At 42.2% G+C, this 17,619-nt stretch overlaps 1 protein-coding gene across 1 annotated transcript in view; it reads right to left on the reverse strand.

The window, feature by feature from the left end:
* Positions 1-17,619, reverse strand: part of PKHD1 (PKHD1 ciliary IPT domain containing fibrocystin/polyductin) — a 433,598-nt gene that overhangs the window by 263,380 nt on the left and 152,599 nt on the right. Inside the window, exon 36 of the mRNA XM_060164227.1 lies at positions 14,413-14,625. Within this exon, the coding sequence (XP_060020210.1) occupies positions 14,413-14,625 (213 nt within the window). The remainder of the gene's footprint in view (positions 1-14,412; positions 14,626-17,619) is intronic.

The following is a 17,619-nucleotide window of genomic DNA, read 5'->3' on the forward strand; positions in this document are numbered from 1 at the left end:
ATTCTTTACCCTTATAGGTTATTACAATATATTGAGTATAGTTCCCTATGCTATACAGTAGGTCCTTGTTGTTTATCTATTTTATATATAGTAGTGTGTATATGTTAATCCCAACCATCTTTAAACAAATGTATTCCAAGTTACAAACAACCAACTTAGAAAGGAATTCTTTGCACCCAAACCATTTGTGAATCGGAGGTGATCCAATTTACTTTACTTCAGAAGAGAAGACTGTGACATTAGCGTTAATACAAGACTATCTGGCAAACCAAAGAGATGGAATGGAGGCATTCTGCGTGCACCATTTCCCTCTGCCCTTGAGAATCACTCGCTGTGATTTCTCCCTTGGATGAAGACAAATCCTGGCAGGGGAATCCTGTATGAGATTGGCTGTGTGTGTGCACTGCGAGCCTCCTGCATCCTTACTGGTCAATCTCCAGCGGTACTGATGGAGCCGTTCTCTAAATGTGCAGATCAGCTGGCTCCACACACAGCTGCTCAGCAAACATTTATGCCCTGCAATGAAAGACCTGGGTACCGCATCTGTCCCCAGTGCTAAGAAGTCTGCCATTCTTTTGGCACAAAGGGTTAGACCAAGGCTAACCAAGGTTATTTGGATGGTGCAGTGAGCCCTACTATAACTGAAGGCCTTTTCTAGAGGTATGAAAGAAAGGCTAACTTTTTTTTTTTTTTTTTTTTTTTTGCAGTACGCAGGCCTCTCACTGTTGTGGCCTATCCCGTTGTGGAGCACAGGCTCCGGACACGCAGGCTCAGAGGCCATGGCCCACGGGCCCAGCCGCTCCGCGGCATGTGGGATCTTCCCAGACCGGGGCACGAACCCGCGTCCCCTGCATCGGCGGGCGGACTCTCAACCACTGTGCTACCAGAGAAGCCCAAGGCTAACTTTTTATTTTGACCAGTCTGAGCTTTACTGTTGCTACTATGATTTAAAAGTGACTGAGAAGAATCAAAGGATAAAGTTCAAAATACCAAGGAAATCGTATATTGTGAGATACGTGGAAACATCCGGAATGCTGTTCCTAGCTCCTGTGTGAATTTCAGGCCAGTTCAACAAATGCCATTCTTAGGCCCTATAGAACTGTGCGGAAATTTCGTTAGTTAGAGGGGCAAGATAAAGACTTCTGACTTGGTCAGAGATAAAGACTTCTGTAGAGTATCTTTAACATCCACTTCTATTCATTGTCAAAAAAATATATAAAAACTCAGACACATTTCTGACCAGACAGACAATTGTTCTGAGAATCATTGCTATGGATTATGCTGTGGAGTGGAGGTGACAGTGAGGAAAGAGCTATTTTTTAATAACATAATTTCTTTTAGAAAGGCAATAAATGTATAACGTTTAAAATAAAAATATAGACAAGCAAAAGAAGACAATAAAGGCATCCATGATCTTATTACAACAGGTTAATATATGTCTTTTCTGTCCTCCTTTTCCTGTATTCATATGTTGACAAGATTTCATATACATATAAACAAAAATGCTATAATTCTGTACATACCATTTTGTGAAATTTTCTTAATGGAGAAGGAACATTTTTCAATTGTATTATATACTATTTAATATCATTATAACATCATAGTATCCCACTTTAAAAATCTGTATTTTATATACTAATCCATTATTTCTTCATATTCAGCTTTTTCTCAATATTTTTCTTTCATAAACAGTGAAGATGTAAACATTCTTGAGCGTAATTTTTATGCATACTCATGATCATCTCACTAGTATAAATTCCTGAAAGTGACACTGCCATATCAAGGCATATGCCTAGGTTTAACCTGTTGATATTATTACCAAATTGCCTTACAGAAAGACAGCACATACTCTATACACATTAGCAGTATATGTGAACGCCCATTCCTCAGACTTTCTACTACTCTTTTTAATATTGGTGAAGTTGATGGTTAAGGGGAAAAAAATCACTTTTGTTTTAATTTGCATTTCTGTAATTACTAATGACGCGAAGATAGGAGAAAACTCATTAGAATAAAAAAGAATCTCTCCCTCCTTGTGAGCACAGGATAACCCAAGCCCTCTCTACATGCAGTCATGTTGGTCATTTGCATTAATTATACTGATATGTCTATTCACACCCATCGCCAGATTTTAAATTTGTTCTAAAAAGCTCTTTATTTATAAAAGACATTAATCTGTACCTGTATCAAATAAGAATTTAGTGTCTGATAAAGGTAACATTTAAAATTCCCAGGGAAATGTATTAGCTTCCTATTGCCGCTATAACAAATTACCACAAAATTAGTGTCTCAAAAAAACAATGCAAATGTACTGTCTCATGGTTCCAGTTGTTAGAATTCTAACATTGGATTCACTGAGCTAAAATCAAGGTGTCGACAGGGCTGCTTCCTTCTGGAGGCTCTGAGAAGAAAATCTGTTTCCTCGTCTTTTTCAGCTTCTAGTGGCCACCTGTATCCCTTGGCTTGAGGCTTGTGGCTTGTGGCCCCTCCTTCATCTTCAAACACATCACTCCTCTCTCTGCTTCCACCATTGCATCTCCTTCTCCTCTGACTCCTCCTGTGTCCCTCTGATAAGGACCAATGTGATTACATCGGGCCCATCTGAAATCTTTAATTTAATCACACCTGCAAAGTGTCTTTTGCCAAACCTTCATGGGTTCCAGGAATTGGGGTGTGAACACATTTGGAGGCCATTTTTCAGCATACCATAATTGCACTGTTGCATCAATAGTGTTGAGAAAATTGACCATTTGGAAAAAAAAATTAAATAACTAACTTATACACTATATCAAAATAAATTCTAGATGGACTAAAGAAGGGGTTGGCAAACATTTTCTAGAAAGGGCCAAACAATGAATAGATTTTGGTCTGCAGGCCAGGTTGTCTCTGTTGCAACTCAGCTCTGCCATGGCAGCATGAAGCAGCCATAGATGATACCTAAACACATGGGCATGGCTGTGCTTCAGTAAAATTTTGTTTGCAAAAATAGGCAATGGGCCAGATTTGTCCCATGGGCCATCGTTTGCTGACCCTATATTAAAGACACTAATGTGAAAAAACAAAACAAAACAATAACAGTACCAGGAAACAAATAGATAAATTTTTATATAGTCTTTGTACAGGTGAGAATTTTCTAAACATGAAATCAAAGGAAGAAACCATAAAAGAAGATATTTGTAGATGTGCCATTATAGAAATCAGAAAATGCCATAAAAAATACTGAACATAAGGAACAAACTGGGGAAGAAGCAGGTTCTTTGTACCCCTATCAAGAATACTACAAAGGGAGCCAAAAGGAACAAAGCCCTACTTAGAATCCCAAAATAACCTGAAAGAATTAAAATTAGGAAGAATGCTCCAGAAACCTGGAAGGAGTATCTTCTGTTTATCTTTCTGCCACAGGTAAACACCAGCTATGTGTATGCAAAATAACAGAAAGCCCATGTGCATCATAAGCCTATGAAGAGGATGGAGTGAATACTAGTTAACTCCCCTTCCAGGCTCCAGTTTCATCATCTCTGAGATGAAAGTAACAATCCCAGTCGTTCCTACTTCACAGAGTTGTGAAAGTTAAATGAGAGGAAAGAATGGGAAGCAGCTTTGAAAATTATAAAGTGCCAGGATCTTGGTAAAACTCCAATTTTCACAAATACTGAATATAATGCCCAATCCAGTGATACTCCTTCTTCAGGATCAGGCTGAAAGCAATACCATTAATAATATTGCTTTGATGATACATGTGGAAGAATTCTCTTTGAAGGAAAAATCACATGCTCCTGCCTATGGAGCATTCCATTTACTCAACAAAGCTGAATTTCTTTTGGTACTCAAAAATGTAAAAATTGTAAAATCTAGACTACATTAACCATTTAATAAGCTAAAAGAAGGTTACTAAGGGCTTCCCTGGTGGCGCAGTGGTTAAGAGTCTGCCTGCCGAGGCAGGGGACACGGGTTTGTGCCCCGGTCTGGGAAGATCCCACGTGCCGCGGGGCGGCTGGGCCTGTGAGCCATGGCCGCTGAGCCTGCGGGTCCGGAGCCTGTGCTCAGCAACGAAAGAGGCCACAACCGTTGAGAGGCCCGCATACCGCAAAAAAAAAAAAGAAGGTTACTAAGACTGAAAAGCACCGCAGTGAGGGAGAAGTGAGGGTTGGAGAACACAGCAGGTGATGCAGGCAGAAACCTACATTAGAGAGGGTGCTATAACCATGTTAGAAATTTTGGACTTTCCCAGGGACAACAGGAAGCCACTAAAGGTTTTGAGCAGAAGCGTGATATGAACAGATCTGTGAAAAGATCACCCTGGCTCCAGAGTAAACAATGAATTGGAGAGGGAAGAAAATAGCAACTAAAAGATAAATTACAAAGCTTAAACAATAGTCCAGGCACAAGTTCATGGCATCATGAACTAAGGTAATAGTCATGGAAGTGGAGAGAAGTAAATGAGTTACCCAAGAATTAAAATCAAGACCTAGTGATGGACACAATACGGGGAACGATAGAGATGGGGGTATCAAGAATGACAACCATGTTTCCAGATGACAGATTACTGAAAAGCAATAAACACCATCCCAGCCTTCTTAGAATAGCACGGCAGCTTCATCAAATCAAAACTGTAGGCATATAATTAATAATAATAATAATAATACTCACTGAGTAACTACTCAATGCCTGTCCTTGTGCTAAGTGCTTTACATGTTTTGTTTCATTTAAACCACCTAACAGCACCATGAGAAATGTTTTAGAATCATCTCTCCAACTTGTATATGGAAACTGAAACACTGAAGAGTTGACGTTTTCAAAGGCCACCCGACAGTTAGTGGTAGAGATGGCGTTTGGAGCCAAGCAGCCTACTTCCAGAGTCCTCGCACCTAACACTCATCCAGAGGAAGATGAGTGAGTGCTCTGTGACTGAGCAAGGCCAAGTTCATCTGGAGAAGATGCAGAATGTCAGCCAAGATCCTCATGACCTAGAAGGAGAAAGTAAACTACAGAAACCTTCAAAGGAAGACATGGATCTCCCTTGGAAAGCTTTGTGTCAAGACAAGAGGCTTGCTACCTTCCTGGATTATGTGTCTAAGATGTGATACAGGGTCAGTTATAGAAAATGGGATCCACTTTAGTAAAGGTGATGCGTCAACTTGACTGGGCTTTGGGGTACCCAGAGAATTAGTCAAACATTATTCTAGCATGTCTGGAAGGTGTGTCTGGATGAGATTAACATGTGAATCCATAGACTTCAGTAAAGCAGACTGTCCTCTCTGAGGTGGGTGGGCTTCATCCAGTAATCCATTCAAGACCTGAAGAGTACAAAAAGCCTGAGTGAGCTGGAACTCCTGCCTAACTGCTGAGTTGAGACACTGGTCTCTTCCAGGCTTCAGATTTGGACTGAAACTCTGGCTCTTTGGTTTCAAGCCTGCTGGCTTTTGAACTGCAGCTAACACCATGGACTCCACTGGTTCTCAGGCCTTTGGACTCAGACTACAGCTACATACACATCAGCTCTCCTAGGTCTCAGCCTCTATAATCACATGAGCCATTTCCTTATAATAAGTTTCTTCATATGTATATATATCTATATGAATGTATATATAAATAGGTGAATTAGTGAATGAATAAGTCACTAGTCACTGTAGGCAGGGTGCTCTGGATAAACAGAACCAATGTGATATCTATATATCTGTATCTACATCCATCTATATACCTATCTATCTGTATGTATATATATGATATCACATTGGTTCTATTTATTTGGAGGACCCTGACTAATACAGAGACTTGTTCACTCATGACTAACACTGCCAAAAGGAAGTACAGAAAAACCTTTGCAACCATGAGGGCTTAGATAGGAAATTTAAGCCCTTATGTACTATTTTCATTACTTCATTCTATCAACGGTTAGAATTTTAGAAGGAAGTAGTTCACGGTTTTAAAACAAATCCATTTTTCTAATTTGAGAAATACCTTCTTAATTTATCTTTCATATGGTCTAAAGACTCTACTATACTACCAATATTTATAACATGCCAATGACTCTGCTTTTAAGTCCCAGGGGATGGAAAATTCACTAGGCCAAACAAAGGGGAGGTCTCTATTTTTACTCTCCTCCCATTACAAGGATAGGGAAAAGGGTTCAGGAGGAAGCTCCCTGGTTTCTGCCTCCTATTCAAGAAAGGCCTGGAATAGGTGGGCAAGACCAGCTCTCCCCTGAGCACTGGGGCAAGTGTGTTCTCCTCTCTTCTTGGACTGACTGGCTATGCTGGACTTGTCTTCCATCAAGGGCAAAGTCCCCAGTGTCTTGTGTGGCCTTAGGGATAAGGAAGGAATGCAAGCTGTTGTCCATCCCCTTCATAGCTTAGTCAAGAATTAGTCACATGATACAGCATTGCTCACGAGAGGTTCTCTCTGGCTTGGGCCAAACCATAATATGCAATAGTGATGCCTTAGCTGGCCATTCCCTGGGATGTATTGATACATATTTACACAAGAGTGGCCAGTCCAGATCAAGATCCATGTGGTCCTGAATCCCCTAACTAAAAACTATCTTACAAAGCAACCTCATACTTTCAATAACACTTTCTAAATATAATTGAATCTAGAAAATATCACAATATTGTTAGACATTTTTTAATTCTAAATTTTCTATTAATTGCGTTTCTATCAATAGTGAATTTGGTTTTGCTTAGTGAAGTAATTGATTGGAATTTTTCTTATTTTCCTAGCCAAACTAAACAGGTTTGAAATATCCAGTAAAATTTTATTAATTTTCTCCAAATTAGTAAAAGTCAGATTGTCAAATATTTTAAAAGTAGACAAGCTATTGTTTTTACTCGCTCATTCTCTTATTCTGGTTAGATAACACACCTCTAATTTTAAGGAATCATCCTCTCTCAGTCTCAGACCATGTAGTTCTGGGGGCGTCTATCATACACTTGCTCCATCCCAGCCAGTAAGAGCACCACTTCCCCAGCCACGGTAGCAGCTTCAGTGATGGGCTTATGACCCAAACAGGGTCCAAGTTAATCCTGAGTCTTCTGCTTAAGCTTTTCATTCAGTTATTCACACAACATATACTTCTTGAAAGCCTACTGTGAGTCCAGCCACTGTTGTAGGGATTAGGATATTGTCAATAAAAAAAAAAAAAAAAATGAACATCCCTGCCCTCATGGTACATACATTCTACTAAGGAAAACACTAGAATAAGTACAATAAATATCACAAATAAACTGTATATAATATGTTAGACAGTGTTAAAAGCCAAACGGGAAAAACAAAGGGGGTGTGAAATTTTCATGAGGGGAAATGTTGGAATTTGCTCAGAAATAGTCATTGGAAAAGAGCCCTTATTTCATCTGTAGCCACAGGGGCCTATTTCTACCTCTAGGAGTCAGATTGTAAAGGAAGCCAGTTCAGGAGAAAGCAGAACCTAGAGCTGCAGAGAAACAAAGGCCTAATGACTTCATCGAAGCACCTGGACTCAGCTGTGCCTCCAGTTGTTTTAGTTTTATGAGGCAATAAGTGCCCTTATTTTTTGTTCGAATTGGGTTTTCTGTCACTTGCCACCAAAAAAGACCTGACGAATGCCAAGATGTTCAGGTATATATAGAAACTTAAAGTGTCTCATAATGTGTTTCTAAGTGGGATTCCTGCTGTACTTGGATTATCGGATAGCTAGAACTCATTTCTAATTAGCATTATACATTTACATGTAAACACCTAAAATGCTAAGGACCTTAAAAACAGCATGTTCACTTTAAAGCATTTAAATGAGCTCCTTAAGGTGTGCTTTATACTCTGAATGGAAGGAACCCTTTCTAATCCATTGTTCCAAGGTCACTCTTGTCCAGATCAAGCAATTACAAATTCTAAGTTATCTCAGTTAAGAATCAATAAGAGTTTACCAGATATGTTTCTTCTATTGCACATATAGAATAGTATTTTGGATTTTTTTTTTTGAAGCCTTGTTAGGCAACAGAGAAAATTTCTGCCTCACTTTTGTTGGTGGTGTTGGTTATATTTTCAGAGACACATAGTTAAGGACCAATCCGCAGGTGCTCTGAATAGAGAACCAGTCATTAGTCACTGGCCATCCTACATGCTGAGGGTTCCAAGTCCACCAGAACCACGCTCACCAGCATTAACTTGACTGAGTAATTACCATCTGCCCCAACATACCAGCTGACTAGAACTGCCGTGCTGGACTGAAGTGTGTTTGAATTTAAGATTACAGAAAGCAACAAATAGGTTTTTAATTTTTCTTATCCTTCTTCCTCTATTTATCCTTTCACTTTGATCTTACTTTCTTCCCACCCCTAAATCAAATAAAACCACACACACACACACACACACACACACACACACACACAATAGCTGCTTTCCCTTTCAACCTAATATCCTTTTGCAGCACCCTTTCACATATGTAGCAAACTGTTGAGCATAGACTTCTAGTCCCCCAAACCCACCAAGAGGACCCAGGCCAGGGACAAAAGATGCTAAGCACCCACATTGTATGTGAGCCATAAACAGACAGGGAGTAGACATTTCCTTGGGGCTTTTTTTTTTTTTTTTTGCGGTACACGGGCCTCTCACTGCTGTGGCCTCTCCCGTTGCGGAGCACAGGCTCCGGACACGCAGGCTCAGCGGCCATGTCTCACGGTGGCTCACGGGCCTAGCCGCTCTGCAGCATGTGGGATATTCCCGGACCGGGGCACGAACCCATGTCCCCTGCATCGGCAGGGAAGCCCCCTTGGGGCTTATGTAAAGGAGGCTAACTAACTCCGCCATCTGAGCCATGCCTGGACAGACCCCAGCCCCCAGCTACATGATCAACCAAGAGAGGAAATTCAAAGAAGTTCTCAGAGATGGGGGTGAGTCATTAGCCTCAGTGAACAGCCATGGCCTTTTCCTCTCCTTCCCATACAGGGAGATCTGAGGCTACTTCTCTCCATTTAAGCAAAGAAAAAGGGCTTCAAATGTACCAGTCATACAGTTGCCTGCAAGAAAAGGAGACTGGCTTCTTTTTCCCAGGTTGGATGTCTGCATATGCAGCATATGTGTAGGCTACCCATGCTTATCTGAGCAGGGGAGAGGAGACTCAGAGAGAGAACAGAGGAAAGGGTGCTGAGAGGAACATCTCTGGTGTCTAAAGATTTGTAAGTTTCCTCTGGATCAAGTGGATTCTGGGGAAGGTAGCTTGACTTGAGCCAAATTTCTGGTGGAAGCTAAGGGGACTGCAAACCCAGGTGGGGCTTCCACACTGGAAAACAGTGGGAAGATTTCCTACAGGACTCCAGTGGTCGAGGAGAGAGAATCAGCAGTCAGCCAGTATTATCCAGAGAGGCAGCAATGCCCAGCAGAGGATACAACTGCATGGTTCAGTAAAAGGCTGGCCAACCTTCTTGCCTCATCTTTCTACCTGCCCATCACCCATCTCACATCTTCCACTTGCCGAGCACACGCCTCACCTCTTCTACCTGCCCCAGCACCAGCACCAAGAGACCACAAATTAAGAAGGATGGATCATATGGTAATTCTATTTTTAGTTTTCTGAGGAACCTCCATACTGTTTTCCATAGTGGCTGCACCAACTTACATTCCCACCAACAGTGTAGGAGGGATGTAAGCTATTATATATAGGATGGATAAACAACAAGGTCCTACTGTATAGCACAGGGAACTATATTCAATATCCTATGATAAACCATAAACCACAAGAAAAGAATATACAAAAAGAATGTGTGTGCATATATATATATACATATATACACACACACATACACACACACATATATATGGTGAATCACTGTACAGCAGAAATTAACACAGCATTGTAAATCAACTATATTTCAATTTAAAAAAGAAAAAAGATGAGCTACTTGAGTAATTTTTAGTCACTATTTTAACAAAAGAACTCTTTCTTCCAATGAAATATTACTTTAACACAAATTTATGCTAGAGATAAAAGCAATGAAGCAATTACTTGAGCAATTTAAACCTTTATAGCTTGATCCTCAAATACTTCATTGTTGGCAGAACCCCTGAAGTTCCCCCAGGAAACATTCAGATTTTGTGGAGCCCGGTAGGAAAACCACTGCCCAGGACACACGTATCAACTACATGCACACAATATTGTGCTTCCAGACAGCCTGATACCCTTTAGCAACAGAATATGAGTGTCCACAGACAGTACTCATAAAAAGCATGGAGTTTACATACAGATATTTGGTACTTTGGTACCTGATGTATTTAAACCTGCTTATTTTAACTCCTTTTTTCCTATTTATTCCTATAAAAGTCTCCTGTTCATAACATTATACTAGTGTTTTCCTCAACCACGTTCCCACATTCTCGCTTTTCCCAGAAACTTCCATTTATATTTAATGCCTGATCTTGTAATTTCTTGAAAAGGACAAAGACAGAAGTCCATTCAAGGCCAGAAGACGGCTTTTTCTCCTAAGAAACTGTCAGCCAAATTTCTCAGGGAGGAACTGGAAATGAAGTGAGAGACATTGATAAATTTCCCTTCTGAACAATCAATAAAAGCCCCACCATCCTGTTCAGACTCCCACTGTGGAAGCAAGGGCCGTAATTAGATTGTCAAAAATTCAACTTGCCCAAGCTGACAGCGACCCCCTCGAAAGTGACATGTGATTGGCAGTCGGTCTGGGGTGGTGAACCTGTATTGGCAGACAGAGGGTAGGGAGCAAAAAGCAAGAGTGAAATTTCCTCATTGAAAACAGCCCCCCAAACCCCACACTGATGAAGAATCTGCGGCCCTTTAGTCATATTAACATAGCAAAGTGTGCAGCTGACAACTTACTAAGCCATCTAATCTCCACCACAGATTCAGAACCCAGCCTGCCCCATCCACTCCCAAACCCAGAAAAAGAGGAATGTCATTCCTTCACGACCTCCAAAGCTAAAACCTCTCTCTTGCTGTGATGAAGAGGTAGACAAGAACATGAATAAGGAGAAAAATCTCCAGACACAGATGGACCCGTGCCAAATAGAAGTCCCTCCATCCCTCACCCCTGAAAGAAACTATGAGATCATAGGCACAGGGGACTCACTGCTTTGGGGGAAAACTATCATGAGAATAGCCATAACTAATAGTGCTGGAGTGTTAACCGTGTGCCAGATACTTCGGAGCAGTTCACAAGCGGTAAATCTATGAGGTAGGAACTATGTTTTCCTGGTTTTATAGAGATTGATTTGCCCAAGGTCTTAGTTGATGAATAGCAGAACTGGACTGATTTCTGACTCCAAAACTTATATAAACCACTAAAAATAGCGTTTCTCCACGTGTAGTCAGTGGGCCCCCTGAATCAAATCACCTGAGGGTTCCACTGAAATGCACATTCCTGGGCCCATGCCAAACCCACCAAGTCAGATTCTGGAAGTGAGGTCCAGAAACCTCTATTTTTAAAATCTTCCTGAGAAGAGCCTTCCATGCACTAAAGTCGGTGAATCTCCTCCCTATAGCATCCTGGGAAGCTGAGTGAATGTTGGGTCTTTAGGGACCTTCTGGGGGCAAAGCAGTGAATCAAGTTGCTCACTGTTTTGCATACTTGACAGCAAGAGAAAATTAGTTTTTCCCTAAAGCCCCAGTGTCACTAGACCCACCTCTGGCCCTGGGAAAAGGCCAGTGAAATTACGTAACGATTTCAACCGTGATATACCACCACGCCGCCAGAGGGGAAGACTGTTTGAGACCTCAGGTGGTGAGGGAGAGAGAAGGGAGAGGATTGATGGACCTCAGGCTGTGACTGGGATTCCCTGCCAGAGAAGGCAGAAGGGAATCCCTCTCACCCAATGGCTAAGCTCTTTCCTACATACTATTTCTTTCAAATGGATGAGATGCGGCAGCATCACCTCAATGAGGAAAACAGCTTGATTTCGCCTGTGTTCAATGTGCAAGCTCTGTGGTTCATGAGAGATCCTACTCAGGCCTATATTGACAGGGCTGTGGGGAAATGGGTAAAACAGCCATTGATGACACCCTAGTCCTGGGAATACAGGAAAGGAGAGGTGGAGGGAGAGGAAGGAGAGGGAAAAAGAGGAGAGGAAGAGAGTTGGGAGAGGAGAGGTGGAGGGGAGAAGACAGAAACGAGGGAAGCAGGGGAGAGGAGGTGTCTGCGCTCTCAGTATCCAGTAACATCACCAGGATAAAGTAGCAACGCTTGTAACTTCCAGAATTCTCAGAACACATTAGAAGTTATCTACTTTGCTTTAATTGCCCCATCTTAATTATAAGCAGTGGTCCCAGGGATTTTCTTAACTTGACATCTGTTAAAACACAAAGGTTAGGAGCACAGGGTACATTTACAATACAAGCACATAAAGGTATATTTGTAAACTCTTTTGCTGATCCTTCATAATAGAATGTGAGGAGAAAAAGGGGCTGGAATGAAAGAAGCCGAGTAAAAGAATGAGGAGAGTTTCATTCTTCTTCAGGTGAATTTCCATTTCGAGCAAGAGCTGTGCCCTCTGCATCTCAGAGGACAGTGGCTCTCAAACCAGAGGATCCCTGTTGAGCTGCAGGATACTTGAGATGGTCTATGGGCTGGTTGAAACACTGATCTGTGCCCTCTTGTTCTCCAGCTGTGTTTTCTCAATGGTAAACAGCAGCACATTGGGTTAGTGACCTAACTGGCTGTTAGACTATAGCAAACACTTGAAGACCATCGCTGACCTGTGAATAGACAGAAGCCCCTCATGGATCCTGGGTTAAAAGATCGATATAAGTGCTTGATGAGGGATACAGGAAGAAAAAGGTCCTCCTTAGAAGTAGAATACAAGAATCAATATTGTAGGTATTTTGAATTTCGGTCTAGATAATTGTGGGTTTTTTAATCCTTACAAAATTTATCCCCAGTGTGTATCACTCTGGCTGGTCCATGGTCAACACTTAATAAATGCTTGATGGGGCTTCCCTGGTGGCGCAGTGGTTGAGAGTCCACCTGCTGAGGCAGGGGACACGGGTTCGTGCCCCGGTCCGGGAAGATCCCACATGCCGCGGAGCGGCTGGGCCCGTGAGCCATGGCCGCTGAGCCTGCGCATCTGGAGCCTGTGCTCCGCAACGGGAGAGGCCGCGACAGTGAGAGGCCCGCGTACCGCAAAAATTAAAAAATAAATAAATGCTTGATGATAAGATCTCGCTTCCTCTCATAGTAAGCCAAAAAAGGCAAAAGAGGGCTTTTAGTAGACAATGATTGAGGGCCACAATTTGTGAGGGACAGAGCCTTAATGGAGCAAGAAGTGTGACTCCTCAGCATAGCCACATGCCATGCCTAGAATAACTACTCTGTGATAGGCGGCAGGGTCTTATTTTGCTACGTCAGCACAGAAATTCCAATGTAGAGAATGTCACATTTTCTGGAGATCGGGCTACTATCTGGTGCCCACATTTTTGATCTGACTTTGGCTCGTGCTATGTAATCAAATGTATATAAGCATCCACTGAGAGACACTCCAAGCTCATCATGTTATACTTACATTTTCTAGTTGATACTAAGGATTATTCTCGCACGTTTAGTAATTTCCTGAATCTCAAGGAAAACAAAAATGTCCATTTTGCAAAGTGGGATGAAGTTATCAAAAGGCAAACGAGATTGTAGCAGAAACACATTATAGTCTAATTCCTATTTTTTCCCAGGAATCCATAAACACCAACCCACCTGTAACAAAATTCTAGGTAGAACTCTAACTGAACCCTGTTCCCAGGGGGGTGAAAACAGCAACAACAACAACAAAGTGAAGTTGTCTCTGCTTTGGGCTGCCACCAGTGTACACAGCCATGGGTGTAGGCTAAGTACCAGTAAGTAACCATATTGGTTGGTTTTCACTAGGTTAAACTGCAGCTGCAAACACAAGTCTCAGTGGTTCATGACAACAAAGGCTTACTCCTCACACACATACATAGGAGCAGTATGCAGCTCTGCCCAAGCTTAAGGAGCTGCCCCTATCCCTATGGGGGATGGGCTATTCTCAAGCAGAAGGAAAAGAGAAAAATGACCAAAGTATCACAATGGCTCTCAAAACTTCTGCTTGGCAATGCAGTACATCAATTTCTGCTCACATTCCATTGACCAAAGCAAGTCCAAGGCTAAGCCCACTCTCAGCGGGACAGGGAAGTATGGTCCACCCATGGGGAGGCACTGAAAGTCACCTGACAGTGGGCAGAGGTGACAGAAAGGGGGGCAAATAACTGAGAACCACAGTACACTCTGCCGTGAGCATCATCACAGTCAATATTCCTTATTTAAGGAAACAGTGCTCATGCCATAATTGACTTTGTTGCCTCTGCGACTAACAGCCAAAGAGACGGAAGTAGTTTTATCATTTTCCCCATTGTCTGCACCTTGGCTAGACACACACAGCTCTACCTCAGTTCCTCTGGTCAACTGCCTCACTCACCATGCAGGGAAAGAGTTCCATTCCTCACAGCCAGGAACTTGACTCCATACGGAAAGAAGGGGGTAGAGTGGGAACTCCCGTAGAGTTTGATCTGAGCTTTGCCTTGGAAGGGCTTGTCCTCGGATCCAATCCTGAGCTCTCCACCATCAGAAACAAGGATGGAGTGTGCTCTGAGCTCGATGGGTCCTGGGTCCAGGAAAATCAGCTTTCCTCCTAATAGCCAAAGAGAAGACAGTCAGTCTCTGGGAGAATGAGGCTCACTTCCTTTTGACAGTTCCAATGTCTGATGAAATCCTCTTCGTTTATGTGCTTCTGCTGAAATTTAGACTCATTTTATCTTGCCTTCTCTTCTAGAAGCACAGTTGAGTGGATCAGACACCCAGAAGCAGAAGCACTATATTACTAATCTAGCTTAGGATAGCTATCACAATTCACAGCAGCTTTATTTGTAGTATTTTTAATGACAATAACCTAAATGCCTAGAAATTTAGGACTGGTTAAATAAGAAACGAGAAGGTCACCGTTTTTACCATGTAACAGCAGCTTAGAAAATTAAGGTTAAAAAAACTGGGAAACAGTAAATAGGAATAGAAGAAAATATGCCAAAATTATAAGAATTACAGTAAAAGGAAGTGTAATTAGGAGGCACTATGAAATTTTTAGCACTTTAGCTGACCAACATCTATTATCCTTTTCTTTGGACAATAGACACTGATTTCCACAAGGAACTGTTCTGCTCCATTGAATAGAGTTGAGTGGGACTGTCAAACATGGTGCCTTATCCTACTATCAACTGAGTCATGTACCCAGGCTTCAAAAGGAAATCTGGAGCAAGCAAATCTCCCTCCCCAGGCTGGAGAAAATAGCATGCCTTGGCCCCTTACCCACGTATATTTTCCTTCATAACGCTTAGCATCAGACATACCATATATTTACATGTTTACTGTCTGCCCTCCCGCCCCCCAGGAATGCATGCTTCATGAGGGCACTTATCTGCCTTGTCCACTTCTACATTCCCAGTGTCTAGAACAGTGACTGGCAGAAGGTTGGCACTCAATATATAATTGCTGAGTAAATGAATAAATGGTTATATCCTTTTAGAGTATCTGTTTTAAGTACCTGAATTTCCTTATAGACACACACGCACACACATACAAACACACACATACTCACTCCCATTTTCTCAGAAAGGATACTGTTATGACATTGAATCAGTAAGTCCACACATTGTCTCAACGAGCTAAAGGTAAGCCCGGAATGCGGGGGAGGCAAGTGGCAGAAGTGGCTCAAAAGGTAGATTCCACAGGAAGAAGGAGGGTCATGGTGAGGGCCAGTGAAGAGCAGAGACTCCATCTGCTAAATGGAGTCCTGAATCCAAGGTACCAAATCCTTGAGTTGGATTGTTGTTTTGTACTTAAACACGTGCTGGAGGAATGAGAGGGAGCGAAGAAAAAGGCCAAGACGAGTCGTTTCTGTTATCTCCATCTTAGTACAGAGATAGTGACCAATACAGATGGAGGCCACTCCTCCCCTGACCTTCTGTTCTAACATTCTCTTCAGCTTTCCTTGGCTCCTTTACCTTTGATCCTAAAGCCCGAGCCACACACCATCAATAACAGTCACAGAGTGTTTACTTGGATTCAACCTCTTAAAGTGCTCTTTCCTTTCAGCCACATTTTAGAACAACACGCCCCCGTGGGTATCCAGTTTCACCATCTATAAATTGTCCATCTAGAACTCTTCCCTCAGAGATTTGTGGTGAGATTTCTTGAAATGATGCTTATAGATCCCTGGTCCTGGGTCTGACCTAGTAGACACTGAATGCAGTGGTGTAAGAGCCCTACTAGACCACCTCCTTCCAACACCCCGCTCTCCGTTGTCCTGATGTCCCTTTTCAAATATGGCGTAGAGATCACAGTCTAAGGTAATCGACCCAAGAAGCAACTCTCCTTTAGTGACCTAGAGGCTTGATGCTTGAGTGGCACCAGTCTGCTCACCAGACTTCCAAAGGGCCTGCTGGCAATTCTGACCTTAATTTTCCCTTCCATTGTCATCACGATGACAAGAATAATCATTAGAAATGCAATCATATCACGCATCCTGCTGTGAACAAGAGGGAAGAAATGTGACCTGTGGTACAGGCCACCTTCTTGAGTTCACTAGAACTTTTTCACTCACAGCCATGTGTCATTAATGTCTCAACTAATTATCTTCAACTGGTGGACCATGGGCTGGGCAATGGGTCCCACCATTATGAACAGTCAGGAAATCTGAATCTGAACCGAGATGAACCAGTGATGGAGACAGGATATTGGATCAGGTTCCTGTCCCCTCTGCTACTGACCTCTGAATGACCCTCAGTAAGTCTCACAAAATTGCTGGGCCTCGGACTACTCAGTTTCCAAATCTGTCCCACTCACTGCTGAGGAATGGTCTGTTTGCCCCTTGGCGATGTGCAGAACAGACTTGTTCGTTTGTTCGCTGAGGCTCCTTCCAGCTCTAGAACATTTGGCATCTGCATCTGCAAAGATGCAGTCAAGTGTGCATTTGACACTGATGGAGACAGGGACCTCACGTTCTCTCGCCACCACCTACCCTGCAGAGAACTTTGAATATCACCACCTACCCTGCAGGGAACTTTGAATACCACTTGAGGAAGGGATTACCTGCACAGTCAGGAATTCAAACGAGATTATGGGGAAAGCAAGGGAGCTGACATGTATTAAGCACCTACCATATGCCAGTACCTTTAGCTATGTTGTTTGAAATGACCTTCCAAACAAGCCCAGGAGGTCGATGTCACGCTCCATATTTCAGAGCAGACAGTGAGCTGGGGGAGGCAGAGCGAGCATTAGAACCAGACCACCTGACAGAGGCACTCACGCTCTCTCCACTTTGCAAACCCTCCCAAGTAGCTTTTTCATTAATTAGGAAATTAATTTCCATTAAGTATTTCATTAATTTCATTATTTATCATAGTTACTTTTAAGGAAAAACACGTGTTAACTTAAGTAGCTTTGCCTATGGCTTGTTTATATGTGGTTTATTTTAATTTTGTTAATGTAGATATACCTCGCCTCATTCCGAAAAGGATTTGAGGCAGACTACAAGGATTAGTGGGTACATTTATAACCTGGGTTTTGTCCCTTATACCATCAAGCAAAATATTAAATACACTGAAGCAAACTGGTAGAAATCTGAAAATGT

Source organism: Lagenorhynchus albirostris, chromosome 10, assembly GCF_949774975.1.
Source record: "Lagenorhynchus albirostris chromosome 10, mLagAlb1.1, whole genome shotgun sequence".
NCBI classification, from domain to species: Eukaryota; Metazoa; Chordata; class Mammalia; order Artiodactyla; family Delphinidae; genus Lagenorhynchus; species Lagenorhynchus albirostris.